This window comes from Sinocyclocheilus grahami, unplaced genomic scaffold (genome assembly GCF_001515645.1).
Source record: "Sinocyclocheilus grahami isolate Dianchi unplaced genomic scaffold, SAMN03320097.WGS_v1.1 scaffold1008.1, whole genome shotgun sequence".
NCBI classification, from domain to species: domain Eukaryota; kingdom Metazoa; phylum Chordata; class Actinopteri; order Cypriniformes; family Cyprinidae; genus Sinocyclocheilus; species Sinocyclocheilus grahami.
This window is the reverse complement of record NW_015506187.1, coordinates 374,797-388,149: the sequence shown is the minus strand read 5'-3', so window position 1 is coordinate 388,149 and position 13,353 is coordinate 374,797. Positions and strand designations below refer to the sequence as shown.

General features: G+C 36.2%; 1 protein-coding gene across 1 annotated transcript in view; it reads left to right on the top strand.

Moving 5' to 3' along the window:
* The first annotated feature begins 372 nt into the window (after nucleotides 1-372).
* The window catches only part of LOC107565556 (anosmin-1-like), a 37,956-nt gene continuing 24,975 nt past the window's right edge, over nucleotides 373-13,353 (top strand). The window contains exons 1-2 of the mRNA XM_016250807.1: nucleotides 373-550; nucleotides 8,751-8,798. Coding sequence (XP_016106293.1) covers nucleotides 383-550; nucleotides 8,751-8,798 — 216 coding nt within the window. The 5' untranslated portion in view covers nucleotides 373-382. The remainder of the gene's footprint in view (nucleotides 551-8,750; nucleotides 8,799-13,353) is intronic.

Genomic DNA, 13,353 nt, shown 5'->3' with positions numbered 1-13,353 from the left:
GTTTTTCCAGAGGGGATTTTGGATTGCTCTTTTTATCACTTATCATGTTTTTAGGATTTAATGTTAAATGCATTGCATATAGTGGTGCATAGGTTTCAGAATATAGATAGGAATACAACTGTTAAGTTTGGTGTATGCAAGTGGAGAGAAAAACCCCTTTAAAGATGTTTATTGTAATTGAAATCAGATGCAAATAGATAACGCGTTAAAAAATAAACACTGTGTATTCTGGATGGTTTGAAAGAAGAGAAATTGAGCAGTGCATGAAAAAAGCCGAACTTTCCCAGTGGTCCCATCTGAAGTGACGCGCGTTGACTCCGCCCCGCCGCAGCGTCAAACTCGCTTCAGCCGCGCACATCCAAGCGGACGACCAGACCTCGCGATGCTCGCGCTCACGCTGTGGACTCTAGCGCTGCTGTGGAGCGCCGCGCGCGTCGACGCGAGGGGACCCGACGAGTTCTTCAGCGGGAGCGTTTACCGCGCGAGGTGCGCGTCGCGTTGCCTCAGCCTGCACATCACGCGCATTTCTGCCGCTTTCAAGCATTTCCAGGTGCGTCCGAATCTGACATTCTATCAGAGTAGAGTTTCAGTGGAAAATTCTACAACTTTGTGTTTACTAGAACGGTCCGATATCTGCTTTTGAATGACCGATATATGGAGTGTACAGAATTTATGAAATCAAACGAATCGCTTATTTTATATTATATGAACCATGTTATTATTTTACACTATTTAAATTAATTTTAATATTTAAAAACGTTTAACATACGGCCATATATCGGTTGGCTAAACTGTGAGCCGATTTTGAACCTGACGCATTGATCTTATTGCTCAGTAGTGACCTAGAGGCTACTAGTAAAACTATTCAGTCACAGAATATGAAATGAACACTTAATATTGGATCAAAATGTACAGAAAGAGTATATTTGAGATGAATATCTGCTATTTAATCAGCTTTATCGGTCCGTCGTATAGAATTATTTAGGTTAGGTTAGAAATCATGTTTCTCGTGGTCATATCCGGTTGGTTGCTGAGACTGCGCTTTATTGATGAGGGTGTTGAAATCAGTTTTCAGCTCTGAACTCTCTTCTGTTCTGCTTAATCTGGTTTAAAGAAGCAACTCATATTGGCATCAAGCAGACTGCATGCATACGTGATTGATGTAAAACAACATCTGATGGTCATAATCAGAGGAGAAAGAGTCGATTGCATCCCTTCAGTGACCTTATATTTTCATGAAGAAAATGTAACATATTTAATACTTGTTATTTAAGCACATTTCCCTTCCAAAATTATATATATGTATTTTTTAAATAATTTTTATGTTTTATTTATTTATTTATTGCAGTAATGAGAACTGGGCAGGATAACGGCTTAATAGTCAAAAAATTATTTTATGACATTTAAGCACATTTCCATCCCATATTCTTATTAATGTAATTTGAAAAAAAAGTCATTATATATATATATATATATAATATATATATATATATATAATATTTCCCTCCCAGATTCTTATGAACGTAATGTGAAAATATTACATTTTTATTACTTAAAAATAAAAAAAAAATGTTTTTTTTGTTGGTGGTTTTTTGTTGCAGTATGGGCTGTGCATGACGTATACTCTTGATCAAGTCTATAAATTATTGCACAAAGTCATTTGTTTGTTAGTGTCTTCAACTTCTCTCATGATATGTGAATAGTAGCTTGAATAGTAGCAAACACACTGCATTTTTGCGTTTGTTGGTCATACGTTGTTAGATACTGAAACCAGTTTAATGTATGTTTAAAAGGTATTATTTTGAGTCTTTGTTGCATTTTGGCTGATCTTTAATCTCTAGTGTATGAGAACATGCAGTACAACAGATGATTCCGTTTTTAGTAAAGTGAAGGCTTTGTGTTGCTCTTACGTTCTTGTTTTGTCAGAAGTCGTGCATCTACACCGTATTCGTTTCCTCAGAGCTCAGCGAAAGGCTCTTCTTCTAATGTTTCCTCACTGCTTGCATCTGAAGGCACACGAGTGCGTTCAAGGTTAATGCATGCATCTAATGCAGTCGTGACGGTTTATGATGTTGCCATTTGGCAGGGATGAAGCGGAGCTACAGCCGTTAATGATTGGAGGGGGACATCTTTCTTAACATCAAAAGGGACGTATGGAGAAAGCTGGCGAAGTCTTTTGTCTGCGCAGGAAGTGCTGTGACAGGCTGAGCTTGATAAAGTGCTGGTTGAACTGGATGGAAGCTCCAGGAATAGAAAGCGATTGTTGTTGGTGCTCCATAAAGAGTGTCCGGAGGCCGTGTGTGTGTGTGTGTGTGTGTGTGTGTTCACAGGTCTTTCATGTGAAAATGGGAGGTCTGGTCAGCTGCAAAAACATGCAGCCCCCTCTGAACTCTCCTGCTGACCAAATGCCAGCCTCACACGCATCTGCTGGAGGATCAACCATCACTCAGAGCTGACCAGAGAACGATCGGAACCTACTGCTGGAACCAAAGAGTCTGACAGTACAGGAATGTTCCAGAAAAACTTCCGATCTATCTATCTATCTATTGTTCTGTATATCCATCTATTGTTCTATCTATCCATCTCTCCATTATCCATCCATCCATTGTTCTATCCATCCATCCATCCATCCATTGTTTTATCTATCTATCTATCTATCTATCTATCTATCTATCTATCTATCTATCTATCTATCTATCTATCTATCTATCTATTGTTCCGTATATCCATCCATCCGTATATCCATCCATCCGTATATCCATCCGTATATCCATCCATCCGTATATCCATCCGTATATCCATCCATCCGTATATCCATCCGTATATCCATCCATCCGTATATCCATCCGTATATCCATCCGTATATCCATCCGTATATCCATCTGTATATCCATCCATCCGTATATCCATCTATCCATCCATCCATCCGTTTCTCACTCTATCCATCTATCTATACTGAAAATACAGGATTATTTTATTTAAACTGGCGAATAAACAGCGTTCTAGAATAAAAAAAAAAAAAAGTAAAACAAAGTAACGTTCTGACTTATTATTTTTAGGCGACTAATTAGTGATATTTGGCCGTTTAGAGGCACAAGACGCTCTTAAGAACATTTTGTCAGGTTTGCTCGGGTAATTCAGATGATTTCTATTTGATTAGTCAAGAACTCTTGGTCTCACTTGTTCATTCAAGCCGCTTCAGAAAGTTTATGACCCAAATAACAGTGTGTACAGGTCATCAAAACAGTGAAATATCTATCTAAAGCTTTCTGGAGTCTTTATTGTCTTATTGGAGAGTATTTATGTATCGGTGATTCGGTAAAAGACAGAGGGAAACACCCGGCTGTAAATCCAGCGTCTGCGAGCTGAAAGGCCGGCTCTGTTCGGGAAAGCATCTGCTGCGAGTGGAATTATTTATGTGTGGACGTATGAAGCCAAAGGTGTGTCAGAGAGTCCTGCGAGCACGCCTGACATCGTTAAAATTATTGCGTTTTAAATGAAGCCCTTCGTTCCCTCCGTTCGGCTCGAGGGACGCGCGTTCTGATCCAAAGGAAAGACAAACATTGGAAAGAAGTCGTGCCGTGTCGCTTGTCAAGGGCCTTTGATATGAAACAACTTGGAAAGGGACTCAAACCACAGCAGCTTGTATGTGTGCGGTTTCATTAGCAGAGACATGAATGGAGTCCTGTGGCGATTCACACGCTCAGAAACATCCTCTAACCTTCAGATTCAGCGCTCGATTAGCACAGTTTATAATCGGTGTTGGTGCAATCTTCTGCTCTTTGGCCGGTGTGAGTGTCGGCTGTGTTACGGTTGATCTTATCTAAGTAATAATGGGTCTTTAAACAACCCAAGAGTGCATTATTTTTACTTTACAGCCCGTTTATCTCCGGAATGTGGCATCTGTAGATGTTTTGCACCTTATGAAACGCTGATAAGAACGTCAGCTTGCTGTTTTGTCTCATCACAAGTGGTTTTGCTTTTCTTGTAAGGATACAGATGCATGTAGTATTATGTTATAAGACTATAAGACTTTTTAAATGATTTTGAATGTGGAAAAAAGCTTCTTGTTTGGAAATATGTTTTATAATATAGTTATCTTTCCTGAAATTCAATCAGTAAAATTTTTTAAATGTTGATTAATCTTGTGTGGTAATGTCTAATTTTGTATAATCCAGTGAATTAAATACTTGGATAATTTTCTTTTTGATTTGGAACTTGATGAACACAAATCTGATCTTCATATAGCAAAAGCATTGTGCGCTTTAAGACATTCCTGTTGAAAATAGAGAAAAAGAGAGTAAAAAATATACATAAATGAAGTGTAAAAAAAAAAAAAAAAATTATTAGAGTAAATACAAATACTTTAAAATAAATAAGAAATAAAAATAATATTTAAACAAATAAATATTAAAATAATAAATGCGTAAACAGATCTGTAAATAAATAATACTTCTAAAAGTAGAGTGCTATAATGAGTAAAAAAAAAAATTAACTAAATATAAAATATTTAGATATATTTATAATGCCATTTATAATGGGTCTAAAAGGTTTAAACCCCCCTGCTTTATGATTAAAATAAATAATGCAGTACAGTTCTACAATGAGTAGAAAAAATATAATTAATTTAAAAGAAACAAAATGTTTTTTTTATATATATGTATACTTAGATATATTTATAATACTATTTTTTACAGAATAAACTGGGTCTAAATGATTGAATCTAAAATGTTACAATTTAAATTAAAATAATAAATACATAAATAAAACTAAATAAATAATACATCTAACAGTACAGTGCTATAATGAGTAGAAAAAAATTTGATAATTTACTAAATATTGTTTTAAAAAATAGATGTACCTGTATGTATAATACTAATTTTTCACAGAATAAATTGGGTCTAAAATATTGAAAACCCCTGCTTTAGGACAACAGCATTAAACTGGAAAGATATGACAAAATGATGAATGACGCTGGCTTCTTTTATGGCTTTTTTTACGTTCTTTTACGTCTGGATGTCCAATGAAAGGAGAGTCGTATGGAATGGATTTAAGCAGAGACGGCTGTGTGTGGAGTGTGTCGTGTTAAACACTCGCCTAAAGCAGCTCTGATTAAAGCGTCTCAACGATGTAAATAAAGCCCAGAAGAACAGCTAAACTCAGAACAATGAGAGAAGAGCTCAAAGCACCTGCTGCTGACTGTAACACACACTAACTAGAGCACTTAACATGTGACACCGAGATCAAGAGCTCCAAATCAAACGAGAGAATAATAACCTGAAGTTTCGGACGTCTATAAAACACTGCGTTACTCAGATGTGATCTGTCTATCATTGTTCTGTTGTTCTTTCATATTATACATCTAATGTTTCATCCATTCATCCATTGTTCTGTCTGTCCATCCATCCATCCATTTATCGCTTTATCCATTTACCATCTGTCTATCCATCTGTTGTTTTGTCTATCATTCTATCATCCATCCATCCATCCATCCATCTGTCATCTATCTATTAATCTGTCATTCCATCCATCCATCTGTAAGGCCTATAAACCTGTCCATCCATCCATCTATCATTCTATCATCCATCCATCCATCTATCATTCTATCATCCATCCATCCATTGTTCTGTCTATGCATACATCTATCGTTCTATCCATCCATCTATCTGTCGTTCCATCCATCCATCTATAATTCTATCATCCATCCATCCATCTATCATTCTATCATCCATCCATCCATACATCCATTTGTCATCTATCTATTAATCTATCATTCTATTTATCTTCATCCATCCATCCATCCATCCATCCATCTATTGTTCTATCCATCCATCCATCCATCTATCATTCTATCATCCATCCATCCATACATCCATTTGTCATCTATCTATTAATCTATCATTCTATTTATCTTCATCCATCCATCCATCCATCCATCCATCTATTGTTCTATCCATCCATCCATCCATCTATCATTCTATCATCCATCCATTGTTCTGTCTATGCATACATCTATCATTCCATCCATCCATCATCTATCCATCCATCTATCATTCTATCATCCATCCATCCATACATCCATTTATCATCTATCTATTAATCTATAATTCTATCTATCCATCCATCATCTATCCATTCATCTATCGTTCTATCATCCATCCATCCATCTGTCATCTATCTATTAATCTATCATTCTATTTATCTTCATCCATCCATCCATCCATCCATCTATTGTTCTATCCATCCATCCGTCCATCCATCCATTTGTCATCCATCTATTGTTCCATCCATCCATCTGTAATGCCTATAAACCTTTAGGCTTTCAAAACCTTTTCTTTTCTTTGCATGTAAATCTGGATTAATTTAATGAATTTAAATTCGTTCCTGAATCTCAGTGTGTTTTTCTCCCAGTGTATCTCATCCATCCTCAAATGTTCCTCTGCCGCCTCAAACCCGCGCGTACACTACGAACGTTGTTGGCTCTGTGACGAACTCTTAATATTCCTCTATTGTTAGTCGCTTCGGATAAGAGCATCTGCTAAACAAATACATTTATCTTTCAGGACGATGTTGTGTTTAGTTCCTCGATGGGTTACAGTTGATCTGACACATGCGACGCTTAAGCAAACTGTTCTGTCAGCTTTAGATCCAAAGGTTAAAACGCTCCAGGAATACCCTTGACTCTTCACTAAGCCGGGTTACAATGCTGACAGTCCCGGGTCAGAGACAGCTGGGTCAACATCCCGCCGAGTGTCCGAGGGATGCTGTCACGCCGCAGAATGTGTCGGCCGTCCTGACAGAGATTCAAGCAAGAAGACACTGTGACACACTGCAGTACATGCTGATCTCAAACACCTTATTGCTTTTATAAAAATACATCTCCATAGATTCCTGCAGAAATTGAACAAAGTTCTGCAAAATGCTCGTTGAATGTTTTTATATCATATTTGGTTGTGCCTTCATCAGTCAGTAAGTCCTGCATTTAATACTTCGTCATAGCTAAATCCTTTCTGCAGAACGGTGTGTCTGTGTGCTCATTCCATTCATGATCCTGTCTTAGAAATATGTAGCAGCGCTGCACGAATTGGGGAAAAAATTTAATTGTGATTTTTCTGAAGAAAAAAAGTCCAGGTTTGCAGTGCTTGTTTGTAGGGCTGCGTAATTTGCCCAACATTTTGTGATTAATATATCAATATGGCTATAATAAAAATAAAAATAATAATTATTATCATTATTATTATTACGAAATAAAAATATTAAAATTATGAAATTAAAACAAAATAAGAAATATGATTGCAGTGCTTGTTTGTAGGGTGGCCAACATCTTGTGATTAATATAGCAATTAAGTTTCCAAAGGGGCGGAAGATTTCTGGTAAATTTCCGGAAACTTTCCAAAAATTCCCACAAATTTCCAACATTTTTTGAAAGTTTCCAAAGAATCCTGGAAAGTTTCTGGAAATGGTCTGCCCCTTTGCAACCCTAATAGCAATATGGCTGTAAAATAATAATAATAACAATAATAATTAAAAAAAAGTTTCATTTCCATTAATCGTCCTAACATGTAGGCAGCTCATAATGTTTCGTAAAATGATTTGTTTTGGTTTAAAGCCCCTGTAGCTCATGAGCGGCAGCTAATAATGTTTGATTTACAGTCATGTAAAGATGATGCCGTTATCATAACTGAAGCAGATCCCGCAGAGCTGCTGAAACAGTTCAGACTGCGCTGATCGAAGACACATGAAAGCATCACACACGTCTTCGAGAAGGCACATGTTCCGCATGTGAGTGTTTGCTGTGGTCTCGTCCTCTCTTTGAAGCCGTTGACCGTTATCCTTGACATCGAGTGCACAACACCCGGCGGGACTGGAGGGCAAGTTAAGTCCTTTAATGATGAGTAAAAAAAAAGTTTCATTTCCATTAATCGTCCTAACATGTAGGCAGCTCATTATGTTTCGTAAAATGATTTGTTTTGGTTTAAAGCCCCTGTAGCTCATGAGCTGCAGCTAATAATGTTTGATTTACAGTCATGTAAAGATGATGCCGTTATCATAACTGAAGCAGATCCCGCAGAGCTGCTGAAACAGTTCAGACTGCGCTGATCGAAGACACATGAAAGCATCACACACGTCTTCGAGAAGGCACATGTTCCGCATGTGAGTGTTTGCTGTGGTCTCGTCCTCTCTTTGAAGCCGTTGACCGTTATCCTTGACATCGAGTGCACAACACCCGGCGGGACTGGAGGGCAAGTTAAGTCCTTTAATGATGAGTTCTTTTCCAAGGTTTCACGGGGAATTTCCACTGGATTACATTGTACCAGATTCCTTTGAACTTGACATTGAACTTAAGCAGACTTTTGGTTTACAGACCCGAGAAGTTTGCCCCTTCGGATGCTTGTGGAAAAGGGAACAAGGCATTGATTCATTTGAAACTGTAGTTAAAGGAACACTTTTAGTCCGTTTTTTGAGTGAAGGTGCACACAAATCTTTGAATCTGTGTTTTGAATCGATTCAGTGAAACAAACAGTTTAATGGAAAAAATTTTATCTGGCACCAATTTTTTTTAATGATTGTGCAAATGAATCTTTGAATCAGTGTTTTGAATCGATTCAATGAAATGAACAGTGTGAACTGATTTACTAAAATAATTTTTTTTTTTGATTTTTTCTTCTGTTTATTTATTTCTGTTTTGAGTGAATGTTTCGTATCTGATGTGATGTCCAGTGTTTTATGATGTCTGTTCTCTCTTTCAGAGCAACGGATCATTGGTTTGGTGTCAGAATCACAAGCAGTGCTCAAAGGTAAAACTCTGAATCTCATTAAAACCACAAAAAAATTACCCGCCCGGCTCATATTGCAGTCTAAATCACCAGAAGAAATGGATAATGAAAGAAAGAGAGAACAGAATGGGAGTAATACGAGAGATACGAGATACAAGAGACACAAAACCTTTTGAATTATATCAATCTAATAAGAAATGATTCAGATTTTAGGATTTTTTGTAAGACCTTTACTCCAAATTATTATTACTGTAATGCAATAAAATCTCATCCTCATTACTGCAATGCAAGACAAAATTGTGATATTTTATTAAAATATTTGTAAAGTTTACATGTTTTTTAAAGTATTAATACATTTCATGCAATGCAAACATGTGATATTTTATTTAGATCTTAGTAAAGTAAATATAAAGTATAAATACTTTTTTAAACTTGTAAACTTTACAAATATGTATTAAATATTAAATATTTATTGCATTGCAGTAGAGACTTTATTTAAATATTCGATAAGATATTTGAATATTTGTAAAGTTTACAACTTAAGCAAAAATAGATTAAAGTATTTAGATATTTTATAACTGCAATGAAAGAAAAAATAGTGATATTGTATTTAAATATTCATGAAGTTTACACGTTTTAAAAAGTAGGGTTTATACATCGCATTACTGCAATGCAGGAAAAAAGTTGAAAACTTGTTCTTTTTAAGATTTTAAAAAGTAAGGTATTTAAAAAGTATGTATGCATCATGGTATATTTGTTTTGCTGCTGATTTGTGTGTAAGTTATGTTCAATGTAATGCACTAAAAACACTGGATTGAAGAAACAAGAAGCGTTTTGGTTTTGATGTGAAATAAGACCTGGACGTGTTTTGTTCAATTCAGTGCCTCCCTCAACATGTTTTTAATATTTGATGTATGCAGTAGCATGTGTAAATGTGATGCATACTCTCCAGTTTACTATGGTAACAGTAATATTGAGTCTCTGTCGGGGTCTGACGGTACAGACGTGTCCTGTGTTGAATCATTACACACTCACAGGATGAGCTGAGGCATGACGCTCCTTCACACAACACTGCTTATACTGAGACACCGACAGACAGATTCATTTGAAAGGTATGAAATGATGAAGGCAGAGCAGACGATGAGCAAGAGTCTAGAGGAGAGAAAGAAAGGGCTCTGTTTTTCACTTTGAGGCCGCATTTATACTTTGATTGCTTGGTATGAGTTTGATAATATCTGTGTGTTGCATTGATAGTTTAGCAACAGCAAACTCTATCGAAGTTTATTTTGAGTCTCTTGTGCAATTTACATGTTTGCAGAATTTTTAAATAAGGTATGACACAGGTATTTTATTAATATTAATATTTGTAAAGTTTACAAGTTTTAAAAAGTGAAGTACTTGGACATCTCATTATTTCCATGCAAGAAAAATAGTGGTATTTTATTTAAATATGTGTAATGTTTACAAGTTTTAAAAAGTAAAGTATTTATATATATATATATATCGTTACTGCAATGCAAGAACAAATAGTATTTTTTTATTTAAATATTTGTAAAGTTTACAAGTTAAATTTTTTTTTTATATTTATACATCTCATTACTTCAATGCAAGAAAAATAGTGGTATTTTATTTAAAAATGTGTAATGTTTACAAGTTTTAAAAAGTAAGGTAACGTATTTATATGGATAATTACCGGCCTATAGCCTTGGCCAGTACTCTATCCAAGGTTATTGAAAGGATTTTATTGGATAAGATGGAACATTTTGTTCTGACTTCTGATAACCAGTTTGGTTTTAAACCGAAACATGGCACTGATATGTGTATTTTTGCTCTAAAGGAGATTTTAGATTTTTATAACAGCCATAATTCCACAATTTTTATGTGTTTTATTGATGCTTCTAAAGCCTTTGATCGTGTAAATCATGAACAATTATTTTTTAAGTTATACAATAGAGAAGTTCCCAAATTTTTAGTGAGAATTTTGTTTTTTTGGTATGCTCATCAATTAATGTATGGGGTAATTGTGTGTCTGCTCCATTCAGTGTGTGTAATGGAGTCAGACAGGGAAGCATTTATATTTATATATCTCCCTTTATATTTAATGTTTATATGGATGATTTATCAAAGCTGTTAAATGGTTGTAGAACAGGTTGTATGGTTGGTCATACCATTATAAACCATTTGATGTATGCAGATGATTTGGTGATTTTTTGTCCATATAGTGCTGGTCTTCAAGTTACTGAGGATTGGTTCTCGATATGGTTCAGATTTTGATATTAAATATAATGCCAAACAGAGTAATATTATGATTGTTAGGAGTAGGGGGGACAGAAAACTGACATTTCCTGACTTCTCTCTGTCTGGGAGTGTCCTTAAGGTATGTAATGAGGTTAAATACTTGGGGCATTATATAACTGATGACCTGTCTGATGATAGGGATATTTACAGACAGTGTTGTACGCTGTATGCCCAGGCCAATATGTTGATTCGCAAATTTGGCATGTGCTCAGGATCTGTGAAGACTACACTTTTTAAAGCATAATGTACCCCTATGTATACTGGCCATTTGTGGCGGCATTACAGAAAGAGCAGCATGCAGAGACTTAATGTAGCTTATAATGATGGTATGCGATTGCTGCTTAAGGTGCCAAGAGGGAGCACTGCTGTGTTGCGTAATCTCATGTACAGATGTATGTGTAGGTTATCAGAATCTGTAAACAGTATAATTTTAATACTGACGAACTTGGCACTAAGTTCAGTCAGGCTTTTTTCAGATATGTCGTTTCAGATACACGTTTTTAAGGCTGAAGTATTTATACATTTTATTACTGCAATGCAAGAAAAAAAGGCATCATTTATGTAAATATTTTTAAAGTTTCCAAGTTTAAAAAGTATCTCATTACTGCAATGCAAGAACAAATAGTGATAATTGATTTACTTTAATTGCTCGATACGAATCAGAGTTTGATCATATTTGTGTTGCAACTGATAGTTTAGCAACAGTGAACTCCATTTAATTTAATTTTGAGTCTCTCATGCATTTGACATTTTTTGCTGAATTTTTAACAGTTATTTTATTAATAGTCAATTGCTAATTTCTCACAAGTTTTCTATGGCATTGTAGTGAAAACGCGTCACGCTGGTGTTTAGATTAAGGCGAGTGAAGTTCAGCCAAGAAGAACAACATTAACAAGGCAAAACAAAAATTAATTTGGCTTCATAAGTTTTTTCCCTGAGTTAATGAGGATGTCAGAGGGCTTCAAAGAGGAGATACACTGTGCTTTAAAAGCAAAGCCGCTTTGTTTTTGTGCTCGAATGCAACAAAAGACCTGCTCTTTTCCTTTCCATGGACTTGGCCAGTATTGGATCCTGGCAACGGCGCTGTCCCCAGTCATTCATCAAGAGCTGCTGTGTTAAAGAAGGATTTGGCTGTTTGCGTGTCTGAGCATTGGGCGTTCCCATTACAACTGGCCCTCTTCATCTCTGAGAGTCTGAAAACTCTTGACACCCGTGTGGAGATCATGCCATGCTTGGACTCAGTGTGTTTCTGTTGCTAGTGATCTGTCAGGTCTGCTTCAGAATCATGCTTGTTGTAATGACAATTAGTAATGCATATGTTGTCGTACTCTGGGTGGGACGAGGGCCATGGAGTGAGTTCAGTCTCTGCTAATTTTATGTGTACACATGCGTCAGATGGACGTCTTTGCCTGTTGCATTAAGTTTCTCTGTTTCGTGTCTTAAGATGTATAGTTGACTTTTTAAAACGTGTTCTGTGCCATTATAATCCATCATCTAGCTGTTTTTGAATGCAAGAAACGAGGTTGATCGCCCTTTGGAATTGAATTGAGAATGTCTTAAATTCCAGTTCAGTTCCTGATTTTGAATTGATTTTGCAAACAGATGCAGAACAGCAGTTACAATTTTAGGAATGTAAGAAAATAAATTAAACTAATTGAAATAAAAAAATATGGATGGATGGATGGTTGGATGGATGGATGAATAGATGGATGGTTGGATATATAGATGGATGGATGGATAGATGGTTGAATGGATGGTTGGTTGAATGGATGGTTGGTTGGATGGATGGATGGATGGTTGATGGATGGATGAATAGATGGATGGATAGATGGTTGAATGGATGGTTGGTTGGTTGGATGGATGGATGGAGGTTGAATGGATGGATGGATAGATGGATGGTTGGATATATAGATGGATGGATGGTTGAATGGATGGTTGGATGGATGGATGGATAGAAGTATGGTTGGTTGGATGGATGTTGGATGGATAGATGGATGGATGTATGGTTGGATGGATGGTTGGTTGGATAGATGGATAGATGGATGGATGGATGGATGGTTGGATGGATATATAGATGGATGGATAGATGGATGGTTGGATATATAGATGGATGGTTGGATGGATGGAAGGATATATGGTTGGTTGGATGGATGGATAGATGGATAGATGGATGGTTGGATGGATGGTTGGTTGGATAGATGGATAGATGGATAGATGGATGGTTGGATATATAGATGGATGGATGGATGGATGGATAGATGGATGGATAGATAGATGG